Source organism: Acanthochromis polyacanthus, chromosome 20 (assembly GCF_021347895.1).
Source record: "Acanthochromis polyacanthus isolate Apoly-LR-REF ecotype Palm Island chromosome 20, KAUST_Apoly_ChrSc, whole genome shotgun sequence".
NCBI classification, from domain to species: Eukaryota; Metazoa; Chordata; class Actinopteri; family Pomacentridae; genus Acanthochromis; species Acanthochromis polyacanthus.
Window position 1 is genome coordinate 19655582 of NC_067132.1, and position 18227 is coordinate 19673808.

At 40.8% G+C, this 18227-nt stretch overlaps 1 protein-coding gene across 1 annotated transcript in view; it reads left to right on the forward strand.

Annotated features, from left to right (window-relative positions):
* The first annotated feature begins 2660 nt into the window (after positions 1-2660).
* zbtb47b (zinc finger and BTB domain containing 47b) overlaps positions 2661-18227 on the forward strand; it is a 32962-nt gene continuing 17395 nt past the window's right edge. Inside the window, exon 1 of the mRNA XM_022209720.2 lies at positions 2661-2917. Coding sequence (XP_022065412.1) covers positions 2915-2917 — 3 coding nt within the window. The 5' untranslated portion in view covers positions 2661-2914. The remainder of the gene's footprint in view (positions 2918-18227) is intronic.

The following is an 18227-nucleotide window of genomic DNA, read 5'->3' on the forward strand; positions in this document are numbered from 1 at the left end:
TCAACCTTCATGAAGGAAAATCATTAGCCTGCTGTCACTTTAATCAGGTTTCTCCTCCTCAGGTTTGCCTTTGGTGTGAAATGTTAAACAGGATTAGATCTGAACGCCGAAGCATTTTTTTCCCCCTCCAAAACTGCAAGTGTATGATGAGTCTGTTTCCACGTTCATATACAGTAGCCTGAATAAAAACGAGCTGAATGTGACGGTTGATTTGTCAGCTCCTCTGAGCGGAGTTCACTGATTCATGGAAATGGGATGATAAACAGGACCTGTGCCAGGTTGTGATTCATTTCCTTGCCACCTTGTTATGATCGTAACGACTCTGCTCAGCAGTGAGCAGTGGGGTCCAGGGATCCTTCAGGGGGCCACACGACAAGACTGAATTACAGGGGAAGCTGGGCAACCCGCCGGGGCCCAAAAATGTCACAAGTGTGGAGACTCTAAGTTTTATGTGGCAATCGGAGCTGAGTGAGAAAAGCAACTATTTTCATAAATTATGTTGGCACAAATGTCAAGAGAACTGAGAATTTGCTGAGTTTTGGTCTGCTGGTCAACTTAAACAAGACTTATCCGTGAAAATGGCTGGTTATTTTCACTATTTTCTAAGTTTTAAAGGCAAATGATTAACCGGTCAATCAGGCAACTCATCTACAAATGAATAAACGATTGAAATAACTGTTAGCAGCAGCCCAGGTGGAAATTAATTATGGTCAATTTCTAGAAATGCAAATTTGCTTGGCAATACTATATGCAGCCCTTAAACGCTACATCCACTGACATCACAGCAGGCCTTAAAGGGCCAGTCTGATACACTAATTCACTGTATTAATGAGAGCTGGGGTGACATTCTGCTTTCATTATGCTAATGTGTCTCCTCACTTCCCTGCCTCGCTTCTCTTCCTCGTAATAACAATAACTTTATTTATAGAGCACTTTTCTGAGTTCTGATCCATGTTCTTCACAAGTCAGCAAAATGAAACAGACAAGTCATGAAAACATCAGAATATGAAAGACAGCTGAGAACCAACACGGTGTTAGAAGAGGTGAAAACATACTGAGATAAATACAAGGCACAGGCTCTGAAATAAAAGTATGTTTAGATGAGAAGTAAAGAGATCACTGACTCAGTTGACCTGATTTTTTTCGTGCAGATTGTTCCAGAGCCTCGGGCCTCGACTGCAAACACTCCTTCCACTTAGTTTTCAGTCGTGCCCTGGAGCAGATAAAATACCTCCGCCTGAGGATCTGCATTGTGTATTAGCTCCTCCCAGACCCAGAAGAATCTCGAGATGCGGTTAAAAGTCCCAAGCTTCGAGCTTTGATTAGACCCTCAAAAACTCAGCTCAGTGTGTCAAAGTTATATCTTTTAATGATATTTTAAAATGGCTGATTTCATACTGTTGTTCCTCGAGAATGTGCAGATTTATGAACATCTGTTTACTGAGGCCTCCTCGCTCACTGCAGCTCGAGCACACTAAGATCACCTGAGGGATAAAACACTGAAAAACTCACCGTAAAGATCTCCACAAAAACAAATTAATAATAGTAATACAATTTAATATAGCTCTTTCATCTAATAGATTATAGATTTACATAATAAATAACATTGCAGGGTCTTAACTGTAATATTTAAGTCACTCAGGTACATTCACATAATAATACCGCAGTTTTTTCACCTGTAACATTTAAATTAGATTGTTTTTTGTTAAATATAATTATGTAGAGTATTCACCTTAATATTGTACATTTGTGTTTTTGTATTGTATCTAATTTAGTTTTAATTTTTGCTGTAATATTACATTTCTCTGATAAATTTGGCAAATGAATAATGTGGGGCTTTTACGTCTAACTTTGTAAGGTAAGTTTGTAACATACACATGCACGTTTATGTGGTTTTTATGTGGTAATATACTAGGCTTTAGCCTTAACATGTAACAGATAAAGTTGTATTATATATTATTTTGTAGGGTTTTAGGTGTAGTATTTAAATTACTCTGGTAATTCCACATAATATACTGTGTAATATTGTTGGGTCTTAACCTAAACATGTCAGCTACAGAGATAATTTTGTATTCTGTATAATTTTGTAGGGTTTTCGCTGTAATATGTTAAATTGCTCTGGTAAATCCACATCATAAATAATACTGTGGAGCAGGTGCTGTTTAGAAATGTGCACGCGAAATTTCTAAGTGAATGGTAAAATAGGTAAGTAAAAACATGATCATGATATCAGTTTCTGTGCAAACCCAATAAAAACCAACTGGTTCTGTCACTGAGTTTCTGGTTAAATCCCTGATTGGGAAAACACCCGGTTTGCATTTGTGGACCAGATTTCTGAATCTTGACGCGTTAACGTTAAGAAAGCGCAGACATATGGCGCTAATTTGAGGTAAGAGAGCTATATGTAGCGCAAAAAAACTGAAGTTCCAGTGACTTCTGCGGTCTGTGAGATGAATGAACTCCGTGACCTCCGCATCTGTCTGCGCGCCTGACGTCACCGTGTTGCAGGAGCGCACGGGGAGGCGCAGCGCAGGACGGTTTGCGCCATCTGGCCGTGTGTCCTTCCCCGGCCTTTCTCCTCCTCCTCGCTCCCAAATGTGCCCCCTTTACAGTACAAAGAAATGCGTCTGTCTCGCAACTCCGCGTTAAACAGTACCGTGTCCCTTTAAAACCGTCTGACAAAAAAGCCCATATGATCCCTGAGCTCCAATCACCAATTCCTTCTGCAAAAGCAGCCTCTGCATTTTTGTCTGTCTGAATGCTACAGCAGCAGCACCGGGGGAGAAAAAGATTGAGGGAGCAGGCAAAAGCTGAAGAAATGTGACAAATCAACGGTCATTTTCATGGCGGAGGGGAAACTGGTGCGAAAGGAGTTATTCTGGGACTCCTTTGAGCCTCGAAACGCTGGATCAAAATGGTAGGCTACGGAGCGGCGCTGCATTTTTTTTGTTTATTTTGTGTCCCCCTTCTTGATCTCTTGCAAATTTGGAGCTACTTAGCAGGCCGATCAAACTTGCCACACTTGCGCCTCATCGTGATTCCTCGCCACCGGCTGTCATTCGTGCGTTTTGTGCCTCGTACGGTTCGCGGTGAAGTTTGGAACTTGCCGACATGGCACAAGTTGGAAATTGAAGCTGCCCAAAGAATGCAATGGCTACAATAGCTACATTGATGGAGAGAAGGAGTTAAATTCTTTCATATCAAGGGGCGCTTCTGCAAAAAAAAAAAAAAAAAAAAAAAAAAAAAGACCCAGGTCGTGATTGCTGGTGCAAATGTGGACAGGATGAGTGGAAGCAAACTAAACCTCTTCTTGCTTTTCTTTCCCCCCTTGCAAGCCAGACAGCCTCTGTGCAGGACAAGTTTGTCAGACATTCATGCATACATTAGAGAATCAGCAGCTGAGCAGAGGAGGGGATGTCACTCTTGTTGTGTGTGTAACTTTATTTGTAGAAGTGGAATCCTAGTTTCCTTAGTTTGCTTTTTATGCAATCAAAGCAGAACATTCTTAACATTTAGTTGCATATTTTCTAATTTTATCACATACTTTGACAGCTGCATGAGGTCAGTTGCTTCAAGGCGAATGTCTGATTCATTTTTTACTGACTAATGTCCCTTGTTGCCATGCTTAACTTGCATTTCCAACCAGAATCCCCTGCTGCTTTTATTCTCCCCCCCTCACTCCACATACGAGGAGGACTTGTGACAGAGAGGCAGAGTTGTGGGAATGGAGGCAGATAGTGAGACAGACAGTCGGCTCTGTCTCCAGGGTCATTTTAGGATGCCTCATTAGGAAAGCATGTGGAGCTTGATGCATTGATGCAGTGGCGGAGTAATCCCAGCGCGCGTTCACATCTGGAGGCTTGGGTTAATATCTGGGTCAGGTCAGCAGGGTTAGCCCTGGTGCTCGCTGGGTGGCTTCTGGTGGGAGCAGAGAGGGGAGAGAGGGAGGTTTGGCTGGCTATCGCTGTGTTTTTCTTCCCTTCTTTTTGTGTGTTTTGTTTGTAAGTGCTTAGGAGCAAACTGCGATAAAGTACGCGCGGCGAATGCACACCGGTGATCTGCGATAGCGTATCTTTTGACTGTTTTGGTAAACATGCCCCAGATAATTTCTGCAATTACTTTGTTGACATCAAAAGGGGATTAGTCCTAGCTAATTTTTTTTAATCAATAGCTTCACGGTTTTTTTTTTTATCTCATGAACTCCCTTATTCATGGACGGATTGCTAAACGGGCCCTGCAGCAACGGCACATGGGCCCCTGGACCAAAGCCTCTGTATGACGGGACTTTTTATGTTAGAAAGTTAAATGGCCACAAACAATCACAACAAGACACTAAATGAGTAAAACAATATAGATGCAAAAGGATTAGAGATATAAAATTACCACAAAGAGGCTTAAAATGAAAACATACCAACAAAAAACAAAAAATATGCACAACAATAACAAAGAGATGCAAAATTACAAGCATGACTAGATGCAAAAGTTCACACTAAGACTCAAAATCATTAAACAGAGATATAAAATGTCATTAAAAGACACAGAATAACACTGAAGAGATGCTAAATTCCTACTAATTGACTCTATATGAGTACATATTTGTTGCAAAACCATCAAAAGGGCATCGAAATAAGAAAAAACTGACAGAAATTGATCACAAAGAGATGCAAAACAAGCATAAATAGGCACAAAATAGAAACAAAAGGCCACATAGAAAGACAACATGATCACAAAGCCACAAAGCGGTACAGCATTACCAGTAGAAAATGCAAAACAATCACAAAAAGGTGCAAAATTACAAGCGTGACTAGAAGCAAAAGTTCAGAAGGAATCCCAAAATGATTAAACACAGTTAGAAAATTGCTACAAGAGATTTTAAATGACCAATAAAGACACAGAATGATGCTCCAGAGATGCAAAATGACGTAAAATCAGCTGATAAAGTGGGTTACACTCATTACAAAGAGATACACAAGTGCAGAGAGACACAAAGTGACAAAAAAGAAATGCAAAATATCCACAAAAAGACTAAACATAGGCACAAATTTGATGCAAAGCAGCCAAGAGAGATCAAAATGACTGAGAAACCGATCATGAAGAGACAAACAAGTTCGACTAGAACAAAATAGACGGAAAAGAACACAAAGCGATGACACAAAATGACCAAAAGAAAATGCAGAACAGCTACAAAGAGAAGCAAAACAAGTATGAAGATGCAAAATGATAAAAAAAAAGAGACGCAAAATGACTACAAAAGACTAAATATGGGTACAAAGTTGATGCTAAACAGCCCCAAAAAGGTCAAAATAAGAAAAAGTTAGCAGAAATTGATCACAAAGAAAAGCAAGACACCAAAATTGATGCACTAAACAACTACAAAGACATGCAAAATGAACACAAAATGATCTTTTACTCTGTGATCTGTTTCTTAAGTAATAGGCTTCTTTTTTTTTTTTTTGCCCAGGGGTCTGTTGTCTTATAATCCGTTCATGCCCTTATTCAAATACAAAGATTGCATTTGTTTTTCTCTCTGTTAGGCTGCTTGTGAAAATGTAAATGTGCCTCGGTTGTGTACGCTATAAAGATGTTTATACTGTACATTTCTGTCCCTGTGAAACCGTTGAGCTTCAGCGAGCTTTGTGAGGTCCTGAGTAGCTCCTTCTCTATCCTCTCAGGGTGCTGGGAGTTTTACGTAACTGCCTATTCAGGGCATTCCTGCCCACCCTTGACTTTGAGGCTTCACTGTCTCTGGGTGCTGAGCGAGGAAACTGCCTTTAGTCTTTGTGACAAGTGCAGCCATTCCCGCGACCCGGCAACAAACTCCTGCAGACATCCTCGGCCCCTGCTAGGAGGCCGCTCTCCCTGGAAACTCCAGCATACTGTAGGTGCTGCTAATTTATGCCCCTGAGATTAAGAACAGTGGACAAGGCCGGGTAGCGAGCAAGGTCAAACTCACTGAGCTTATGTAAGGTTTCTGTTGTTCTGTTTGGTTCAAATGACCCAAGAGTGTTTAAAGCAACTTCAGATTGTTTTTACTTCTTTGAATATTGCATTTTTATTGTTTCTCAGTCGTGGCAGTCAGCATTTTGTGTGTTTGTATCTGGGAAAAACTGCTAATTTAACCCAGTGGTACTTAAAAAAAAGACTTTGAACTCCATTATCAAAGAGGCCAAACAGCTTTTCCTTTTTATAAAGCCCGATATGAGGATTTCTATCAGCCTTTCATTGTCAGGCATTTGAAGATATTAAGGGAGTTTAAAAAAAAGCGGCCCATCTAAAGTGTTCTTATAGCTTTTAGCTGAATTCAGGCCAGCAAGCGAGAGACTTAGGAGGAGCTTTAAAGCAGATGGGAATGAGTTTTCATGCCGTTTCCAGAGACTTGCCAAGCAGAAAAGTAGGGATCCTTGATCTGATATAGTCGTCACAAATATTTGTCAAAGATGCAGATTAATGTTTGGGGTTTTAAACAGGGATGACATCATTATCCATTTTTAGCTGCTTAACTGTGGTAGAGATGTACAAAAAATGAAAAGTGTATTTATGCTTCATTACACTATCAGTCATCTGAAGCAAATAACTCATTCAGTTTTAATCCTTATCTTTAAAAGAATAAATTGAAATCTCTCCTTTACCCTCACCCTAACTGGTCGAGGCAGACAGCTGCACTACATGAGCCTGGTTCTGCTGGAGGTTTCCCCAAATGCTCTCTCAAAAGGAATCGTAGGATTTGTTGGATTTGTCTGTGCAACATACCATCATAAGGTCTTGACCTTATGTTGTCACTATTTAATAAAATTGAATACATTTATATTGAATTTTAGGGAAAAAAACATTTATTTTGGTGCAGAGAAGTCGACATAAAGATATTTCACCACTCTTTTTAGCTTATATATGAGGCTACAAACTAGGAGATAATTAGCTTAGCTTAGCATAAAGACTAAAAGCAGGGGAAACGACAAGCACACAAAAATATCATGTGAATGGTTACAGAGTCCTGTGTGAACACGTTAGGCGCTGTATATGTTTATATGTGCATCCATCACATCAGGGAGTCACCAGATTGGTCTGACCGGCCATCTTGAGTAACGAGAAGTACAAAGAGTCCTGCAACAGATGGTCTCCACAGAGTCGTGCTCTCAACATCACAGTCAGTCTGAGGCTGCACAGTCTGACTCACAGGATGTAAACTTGTAGCTTTCTCCTTCTCTTCTGCTATCTGCGTATTAGCATTTTCAAAATCCTATTTGCTACAGGAATCGACAACAACCTCTTAGCAGCAGGGTCAATATATAATTGCAGGACTTTTTGCATCATAGTTGACAGGTGTAATAGTTGACATTCAGATCTAAAATCAACATGGCCGCCTATAACCAAACAAAGATTCTCCTAAATATCATATATGCAATTGAGTGAAATTGAAATTGAGAGTTATTTATAAAGATATTGTAATAAACCTGTTGACATGCCATAAATCCAGACTTGACTCACACACTACTTCATATGAAATAACTAAGAAAGCCTTGGAGTCTTGCCAGTCTTTTCTTCAGGAGGAAGTGACATCATGTGGAGCAGGTCATGTGATCTGGAATTAACACACTTCCTTGAGAGGTGATTTCTAAGACACAGAAACAGTTTGTTATTTTCCATGTAAAATTTGATATATTGCCAAAAAAGAAATATGTCATGATGATCTCAACTTAATAAAAAAACACAAAAGTATTTCTGCTAATTTTATTATTGTTTAGCTAATTAGAAAGTGATTGTTATTAAATTCAGACGGTTATTTAGTTGACATTTTATTGATATATAGTTATTTTTATTAATAAGTGATTGTTTACATGATAAATAATTATGGGATTTGTAAAGACATGATCATAATGAAAATAAAAAAACATTAGTTTTTTATGTTTAATAAAAATGTGTGCAAGATATATCCTATGGACTTCAAAAGTCGCTCAATTATATATAGACCCAGTAACATACATGATGAAAATTGCACATTTTGGACCTTGCATTACGACAGGTGTGCTCAGTTCCTTCGATATATTAGTGATTTTAATGACAGTTTCCACCTCCCTGAGTCCAAATGTTATGACAAAACAATCCTCTAAGACAGTGTTTTTGTAGGGGTGATGTTGCTGCATCCTGGGCTTAGCACTGCCCAGTACAACTGTGATTGATTAAAAACAAAAACAGTGTGTTTATCTGCTCTCTATAGCAGAATCATACTGAGGTGCAGTCAGACCATTCTACAGAGCTCACACAGACCTGTGAACATGGGACTGACTCAGGAGTTATAAGACGGATAAAAACCACAGAATTCTAGCAAATTCTTCAAGAAGAACTGTGGAGTGGTCGCACCATATATTTGATTTGATTTAGCATTTACTGTGTGCAGTTTTTTAATGTTAATTTATTATAAAGTAAATAAAAGCTATTCATGGCATTGTCTTTGAAAGAGTCTTGGCTTAACTTTGCGTCCCTAAAACTTTTGCACAGCGCTGTCTGTCCAACAATGCCTTCTTGGCTCTGCTGACTTACCAGTTGGAGGTCGCTGCTCCCGGCCAAGAAACAGTCCATCAAGTGCTGGAGGCAGATTTTGTTGCCTCTGGTTTTTATTTTTTGTGTCCGGATAAACTTCCCCCACTATCAGTTTTTGTCATTTCAACTCTTCACCACAAAAATCACATTATTGAAAATGTGGAACTATTCCTTTAAGCTCATATTCACCGTTACTCCGCCGTCCACTGATTGGTCGCGGCTATAGAATGCCGTTGCTCCTCCTCTACCTTTTTTTCCCCTCTCTCTGTCCTCTCTGACCTTCTCATCAAACATATCAACTGCCTCCACGCTCACACGGTGCAGACACACCAGAGAGATTCCTGCGATAAGGAGTTCTTCAGAGCCTTGTGTTAGCCTCTTCTCTCTTTGTGTCATGCTATGAAAGGGATAATGAAGATATCACAGTTTCATCCTGTGTAATAGCCCTCGGGTACGTCTGCACCTGCTCTCTGCTGCACATCACAGTCATCTCTTGTCTCTAATAGATGACTTCCAAGGTGCATCTTTCACCTTTTGTATCAGCTGATGGAGACAGACTTGGATTCAATCACCTCCGAGCTGATGTTTTTGTGCAGCTTGCGTGCTGCAGATATCTCTATTTGAACAACCCTCCACACTTTATTGTGCCACAGGTATTTGGTGTCACATCCCCGTGTTTGCTGATGAATGCGTGCGCGGCAGGCGGGCACGGCGCTGGCCTGGGAACAGTGTGTTATGACTCCAGCAGAGCGGCGGTGTGTGAAGCGTTGTAACGTGTGTGTGTGCGAGGAGGAGATGCCAGCACCACGGGCCCCTCTCTTGGCCAGGCTTCCTGACTCAGCGCTTCCTCTCCCAGCTCATTGGCCCAGACACAGGCTTCCTGGCAGAGCTTCAGTGCGGACGCTCTAACCTCATTGCCGCCCTCCCTCCCCACAATCCACCCCCCACCCCCCACCCCCCGCCTCCCGCCTCCAGGCAGGCTCCTTTGATTATCCGACCGCTCGTCATCTCAACTCCAGACGACCGGTCGGTTGATGTCTTCTTTCAGCATCGCTTCTGATGGGGCAACAACACACACTCTCACGCGCTGTCCTCGGCTTCACCAAACTGACAAAAACACACCGTCGCCCAGTTTGTTCGGAGGCTAAAAGTACTTGTGCAAATCATGCAGCCGAGGCAATCCACGCTGTCACATTTTAATGTACTGTACGTCGCCGAGATGCTGTGTTCCCATCCTTATTTTTGTTTGTGCACGCCAATTTCATGCTCGGCTAAACGCATATCAGTCGTAGATTGGCTTGTCACCTGTGCTTGCATTAACATATAGATGGAAATGTGTTTAAATCTAACGGAGGAAGCTGGTGGAGCTCCACCAGGGCGAGGCTGGGGCCAGTCCAAGCTGCTAGATTAGGACAGGGAAAAGCCTACAGTGTGGAGGGGAGATTGGATGTCTGGGATTAGAGCAGCACTAATGCCGATAATATTGTCTTTATTAATTGCAGCCAGCAGTGAATGCCGTGGTTAAGAAAGTTAAATGTTTTAATAGGCTGAAGGGAATAAAATAATTAGCTAAAGTGGTGGAAAGAGAAAGCTGTATAACCAGCAGCAAACTGTAAAGTAATTTAGGATTTGCCTCTTTTCTATATCTGTAATGGTCTCGCTGTACATTTTACCTGAAATCTCACTCAGTTTTCATGTGTTCAGGCAGTTCAGGTTGTTGGGCTAAGTCATATAGAGTTCATTTGGCTTTTTCCTTTTTTAGATTTGCAGTTATTCATCAGGACCAGGGCAGCAGCTAACAATTATTTTAATTATTGATTAAATGACAGATTATTTTTGCCCGTGATTTAGCATCGCACTTAATCAGTGGCAAGAAGAAAAATGAGGACCTCTTTAGAATTGCCTTGTTTTTTTTTTATATTAATTGCTCATAAACTGTGAGCTTATCTTCATCTCAGTGACATGTATAGACAAACGCAATGTGCTTAAAGCAATAACACAAACAATTACAATCTGCTGTATCTTTAATGGTCACATACAGTGCTGGTGCAAAGAAGTGAGTTGGATTTCATTTCCTAGAGCAACAATAACCTTAATCAAGTGTTTCCTGCAGATGCAGATCAGACCTTTATGGAGTTCAGGAGCAATTTTCTGCTTCAGATCTTGACCTCATTCCATTGGGTTCCAGTTTAGACTCTGCTGGTTCAGACCAATAGGCAGATTTTTACAGCTTATGCGTCTTCTAACAAACTAAAGCTGGCAGACAATCATCCCAACATTGTCCTTTAAGATACCTTGATCATGTTACTCTCTGGCATGTTTTCTTTTATTTTCTGCATGTTCCTTCCAAACAGTTCAGTCTAAGTTACATCCGTTTCACAAAACAATTCCTCGGCAGTGCTGTGGAGTGTTTTTGAGAGCAGCAGCAGTTTCCTCTGGAGTGTCCTGCCATGGACACCATGCCTTTTCAATTATTTGCACATGGTAGACTCATGAACAGAGATGTCAACCAGCTCCAGAAATCCCTTTAAACTTTAAGCTGCTATTCTGGGCTTCTATATGACCTCGTTGAGAAGTCTCTGCTACACACCTACATATGAAGAGTTTATTTGCAAAAACAGATAACTCATTTTTTATCAGTTTTGAGAAAACCTTTTTTATTGTTATTTGAGATAATAATAATTTATTTTTCTCTATTTAGTCATGTATTTTTTACTGAGTCAAATTAACTGTGCTTCAGTTTGGTTGATATCTCAAGAAAACAATTAAAAAAATCTGAAAATGTATAAAAATGGAGTTATCTGTTTTTGCAAATAAACTCTTCATATATAGAAGTTAGCCTCATTATTAAATTGATTTGATTAATAGTTAACTATCGATGGACCAGAACATTTTAGCTCATTTTAATGAACTCTCCTGTTATGTTGCAGGTCAAATTGACCCATTTTAAAGTAAAAAAAGCATCTTAAAAAGCATGTAAAACTGTTGTATTTTATATGTGGGTCTTTCCAAAGTACGTAAAAAAAGCTTTAACATACATTTTTTATGAAAAACAAGTGAATGATCCCCATTGATCCTTCTACCTCAAGAACACCACAGCACTAAATATTGATTGAAATGTTTGCTAATGGAACTACAGTGAGATATAAACGATGCTTATTGGGATTTTTTGGTTTCTGCCATTTTTGGATAATTAAACATCATTGATGGTCCTGAGAAACCAACCTAACAGGAGGGTTAATGTCTAAATCTTTCCAGTTCTAAGCACATTGGGGGTTTTTGAGTCACAAGTCGTCTGAGATCCCTTTTTTTTGTTTTTTGTGAGGCAAGATTCTCCTGAACAGAACACTCACAAAGCTGGAGTGTTACCTCTAACCCACACCTCCAGTCTTGTTTCGTTAATTGGACTCCAGGTTTGTAGACTCCTGACTCCAGTTAGGTTTTTGTTGATGTCAGTAGCCTCGGGGTTCACATCCGCACTTTATTTCAACCTTCACTGCGAGTGTTTAATTGATGTATCCTGCGTGAACAAGAACACAATGATTTCTGTGTTAAAAGTTCAAACAGACTGTGCTTCTTTTTGTAACTGTAGCTTACATGTCATTTTAGAACAAATTTAGACACAAATGCAGATAATTTCAATAGGTTAATTCACTTTTTTTTCTCACCATTGCATAATTTTTAATGACTAATGAAGGACAGATTTCAAACACGATGTCCATAATCACCAGAGCACAGGTCAAGATTAACTGGCTAAGCCCAGCAATCTAGGAATTACATTCATTCTGGATGATTTTGCATCACGCGATGGAAATGAAATGCCAGCCATCAGTGCCAGGCCAGGTACCCCTGACATGCAAAGGTGGACAGTAAGAATGCACAGAAAAACTAACTTTAACTGTAATTTCTGGGCACAGATATTGTAAGAAGAGAACAATGAAAATATGTTGGCACTGACAGTGAAATGGGGTTTGCAGAACTGTCTAGATATTTCTGTTTAAGCACTCCATGTAATCATTTTTACCTAAAAACATGTAGTAGGAGAGTGTTTCCTAATAGTTTTTCCATTTTCATTCAACACTGAAGCATTTTAACTTAGCATGTTTGGCATTGGTACTCAAGGTTTGTAGTCCTTCACAGTACAGCTTTTGGATAATTTGTGATTTTTTTCACCACTCTCCATCACATGCGCCTCTAGTTTACTGGATTATTTTATCCCATAGCCTAAAATCACAAGGTGTAACTCTCAGCCTTAATGCCATTATCATGCGATAAACAGTGCCGTCCCGGTGAGTATTAAACTCCACTTTAATGCGGCTCTACATGTGACCGTGCTGTGTTTGACCTCGGTGGCGAATGCGCTGCCACCCGCCGCTGTGATTCCCCCTTTAGTCATTGAACATTGATTTTTATTAGCATTTTTTTTCTCCCAGTGCTGTAATGATCACCATGGGGCTTGTTAAAAGAGAGACTTTGTCACTTGCGCTATTACCAATCTGGGTTGTCTGTGCAACATGTTTGATAACAGGATAATGGCAGTCCACTCACATTTAGATCCCCTTATTCATCTGTGTGCATCAGCAGTGTCATCACGTTTGCAGGATTTCTTTATTTCCTGCTCGCCGGCGTGGACACTACTATGGCGGTGTTGAAGGTATGCATGCATGGGCGTTGAGGGTTGCAGACATGTGGGTGGATGTGCTCGTGCGCCTGCTACGGTATATTCTTCTACCTCAAGGTCAGCGCTGGGTCTCTGTGCTGATTGGATTTAGAGAGGAGAGGAGGGAGTGCAGACTGCAGACAGAGGAGGTATCTTCAGCTAGACACATGGATGGATTACGAGACAACGGGCCCCCGGGCACAGACATGTAAAAGGCCCCGCACTGCTCCCCCGTGAGAACAAGATGCACAAAAAGACAAAAAGTCATTTTGTGTCCCTTTTGTGTTCGATTTATATCTACCTTGCTGTTGTTTTGAATCACATTTTGTGTCTCTTTGCAGTCATTTAGAATCTCCTTGTAGTTGTTTCACATCTCTTTGTGGCTGTTTTGTCTCTCTTTGTAGTGGTTTTGCTTCCCTTTATGGTCTTTTTAGATGTCGTTTTATAGTGATTGTGTGCTTCTTTGTAGTCTCTTTGCAGTTTTTCCTTCTCTTTGTAGTGAGTTTGTGTATCTTTGTTTGCCGTTTTGTTGCATTCCTTTGTGGCTGTTCTTGTATTTTTTGTTTTCATCTCTGTAGTTATTTTGTAGCCCTTTTGTGTCTCTTTGATGTCATTTTGTGTATCCTTGTAGCTGTTTTGCATCCCCTTGTGGCTGTTATGTATCTCTGTAGTAGTTTTGTGTATTTATGAACTCACTTTGCATCTATTTTTAATTGCTAAGAATCTCTCGGTGGCTGTTTTGTAACTCATTGTAGTCATTTTGCTTCCCTTTGCGGTTGTTTTGTGTCTCTTTGATGCTATTTTGTGTCTCTTTGCAGTCATTTAGAATTTCCTTGTAGTTGTTTTGCGTCTTTGTGGCTGTTTTGTCTCCCTTTGTAGTTGTTTTGTTTCCCCTTTATGGTCTTTTTTGTAGCTGTTTGGTGTCATTTTGTGTCTGTTGCTGTTTTGTAGCTCTTTGTATTGATTGTGTGCTTCATTGTAGTTGTTTTATGTCTCCTTGTCATGAGTTTGTGTATCCTTGTTTGCCGCTTTGTTGCATTCCATTGTGGCTTTTTTTGTATTTTTTGTTTTCATCTCTTTGTAGTCATTTGAAATCCCTGTGTTGATGTTTTGTGTCTCTTTGATGTAATTTTGCGTGTCTTTGTAGCTGTTGTGCATCCCGTTCTGGTTGTTACGTATCTCTGTAGTAATTTTGTGTGTTTTTGAACTCACTTTGCATCTTTTTTTAATTGCTAATAATCTCTCGGTGGCTGTTTTGTAATTCATCGTAGTCATTTTGCTTTCCTTTATGGCTGTTTTGTGTCTCTCTGATGTCATTTTGTGTCTCTCTCTGTGGTTGTGTTGTACCTGTTTGTAGTAATTCTCTGCCTGTTTGTCATCAATTTGCACCTCTTTGTTGCCATTGTAGATCTCCATGTGGCACTTTTGGGTCTCTTTATAGCATTTTTGTGTCTCTTTGATGTAATTTTGTGGCAGTCAATTTGCATCTCTTTGTTTTGTATCTCTTTGTAATTATTTTTCATGTCGTTGTGGTCACCTTGGGTCTCAGTATGCTTTGTGTCTCTTTATTGTCGTCTTTTGCCTCTTTGTGGTTGTTGTTTTGTGTCTCTCTGTGGTACTTCTGCCTATTTTTGCTGTTAATGGAGATCTACTTGTAGTTGTCTCGTTTGCCTGTCTAGCAACAATTATGATACTTCACAACATATACAGTGGAGACTCTGGCCAAGTGGACCCTTAACACCTTGGACCTCTGGGTCTGTGTCTAGGATGTCCATTCAAGTATCTATCCATGATGAGACCCAAACACTGACAGCAGGGACACAGTTTGGCACACAGCTTTCCATCCATGCCCAGTCGTATCCAGTCGGTATCCTAGACCAGATAGCACCAGAGTGTTCAGCCATGCCACAATGTTTTCCCAACAGAATCAGAATTTACATCTCTGGCTCAGCATCTCGGGAACTAAACCTGTCGTTTGGCGTCAGCAGCGGGGGCTGGTCTGGTGAGCACACAGAGGACACAGTGTCAGTCATTACCCTGATGACTTTTTAATGGCTGTCTGATTGGACTCCGCCAGAGATGACATGCCCTTGTCCCGTTCTGTTTGGTTGTGTTTACGCGTGAGCTGGTCCGTTTCCCGCCACGTGCACGGACTCTGACATTACTGGGAGACCAAACTTGCTGCTGTAACTGGGCGATCTCTTTGTGGAGAGTTTGCATTCAGGCCTGTCATGCTCCGCTCTCTTCTGCATTGGTGATGACTCAGGGATATGTGTGAGTGTGTGTGTGTGTGTAGGGGTGGGCACCGCTCTGCTACCGTCTCCATGCCAGTGAGTGAGATGAGGCCTGACACGGTGCCCACTCTCCTTCCTCCGGGTGTCAGTCACGTCGAGCCCTGTGCCGGGCCCCTCAGCAGGAGGCCTCGCTGTGAAGAGGGCTGCTGAGTGTGCTCTTTAGTGTAGGTTGAAGTGCTCTGTGGGGGGAAGTAGAGCGTCACACACTCCTCGACCCTGCACCACCCCAGTGGGTGACGAAGGGTTTTCTTGTCATTGGTGTCTGTGTGTGTGGACGGCTGGGTGATCTCTTTCTGTTCCCTCATCTATAAGTGGAGAGACGTCACTGTGCGTATGGACCGCTTGACATTTGGATGGTTACAAGTTGCTCTTATTTCTAAATAATGAGCATTTTGTGAGATTTTTAGGAGTTGTGTTGAGATTGGATGTACGTCTATAGTGTAAATCTTTCATTGTTAATGATCTTGCGATGTGATTAAAACATATCTCGACTGACAGAATTAGGGCTTCAACCTACAGTGGTGTTCATTATAATAAAACTGCAATCAGTCAGATAATCAGAGTCCAGAAAATGTTCAAATATTACAGTTTCATAAAGCTAATTCACTTCTGGTTCTAAAAAGAGTCCAAAACCCAAAGATATTCAGTTTCATGTAATGCAACACAAGTTAACATGTGACTTTCTTGCTTAAAAATGTAGTTTATTTTTATTTTTGATCAGGTCATCAATTAACCATTTTAGTTATCTTCTAAATGTATGATAAAAGAGCTACTGACTATAGAATATAGCACCAAAATACAACATAAATCACCATTTAAAATCAACTAAAAAGGGCTTTATCCATATAAAACAAGATGTAGTGCTGTTTTGTTCTGTTCCCACTAACTCTGAATTAACTCTTTATTAATATTCTAATAACATTATAGTGGTCATCTAATGACAGTAATTACAAAAATACCTTTCACCATCGATTAATCCTTCAGTATAGTAGTAAATGTATGCAAAGTGTGTTCTACTTTTACCCATAATATCCCCCAAAATCCATTTGCTTAAATTTCAGACCTGTTAGTTTGCAAGTCATTAACTTGGACAACAGAAAATATGCAGCTGCCAGTCAGTAATCAATAGTATTGTTAGCAATGTACACTTTCAATCATGCCTAATTTGCCACATTGTTCATTCCGCCACTGCAAAATATTTTGCATGCCAAACGGGCTCAGATATCAGCACTAATTTGAGCCGCTGCATTCCGATATGATGGTGATTCATCCATAATAATTGCTGAGCTAAATGGAGAGGCATATATTTGGTCAGATAAGACAAAATATAGTGATTATTTTGTCCTCATCGTCCAGTCAAATGTGTCTGTTTTAAAGCAGCTGATGTACGAGGACACTGAGTTCAGTCTGAGCAGCCTGTAGGCAGACGGAGAGAAAGCTTTAACCCCCCTACCGTGTTTTCCCCCTGGGACTCCCTCCTGCCTGAATACAACCTGCCCTCCCTCACACTATTGATGCGTCCATGACTCTGTGCTGTGCTCTGACATTGGCCCTCGCTAATGGCTCAGTCTGTTCACCGGTCAGCAGGCAAACAAGACAGCCGAGGTGGCTGTTGTTTGCTTCTCTGCTCATAAATCAGGGTGTGCGCAAAATAGTAACTGAATTAGACTCTGGGAGGATGACTTGTGGTCAGCTTTTTTTTTCCCACGTGAAAAAAATACTAAAAAGGAGAAACACAACTGAGGTTTACTCAGGATACTGCTTTAAAAGTTATCAATTACCCCTAAAACTCATCTCTGTGTATCTGTTACTTATTTTTTGTAAATAAAGTTGTTGCCTCCATTAGAAAATGCAGATCTATGAAGTCCCTAGCTCTTTCTTGACCCTGTCCTCCCCACTTGCTGCAGCTCGAGCACACCAGCTCACCTACAACTCTGCACAAACACTGTATCTATGCAACACAATTGCAAGTTGAAATATTAGAATAGGTTCGCCATGCATTTTGGAGCTGGAAGCAGATTCTAAAGAATTTAAAAAAGCCCCACAGTGCAGGCTAACATGATTGGTTCCTTTGGTTTGTTACATGTGAAACCCAGGAAATCTCAACTTGTTTTTTTCAGACCGCCAATGCTACACTGTAGTTTTAACCTGGAAATGTTCAGCCATGTCCCTGACTGCTTATTGTGTTCCTCCTGCATATCAAAAACAACATATGGGCATGCTAGCAAGGTTAAAAAACTTGATCTTCATCGACAGCGGTCTTTGATTTGGGTGTGCCACCCCTGCAGGAGATCTTCCCATCATTTTTACAGATAACTACATTGCAATGAACAGACAGGGGAGCTTTTAAAATGGCAGCTCTGCAGAGGTCACAGCACATCCACAGTCTGTTGTCGAGCTGCGCAGTGACGGAGACTTTATAGAGTTGTAAATCTGCTCTGACCATCCAGCGAAAAGGTGTGGGAGAGACGAGGCATTCTCACCAGCGAAAGTAAAATTAGAAAGAGGAGTTTCATCCTCAGACTCGACTTCGTCTGGCTCAGGTCCAGGAGTCGAAGCACTGCCAAGAGCAAACCGTCGGCCCTGACATGGATGAGCTGGGGGAGAACTCACCACTTTTTAAAATCACTTTGACTGACACATAAACCGTGATGTGCACCTCGGAGTCTGACCACCGTCTGAAAAAGCAACAATTGGACTAGACTAATTAGCAAAACTTTTCTTCTCCTCATGAA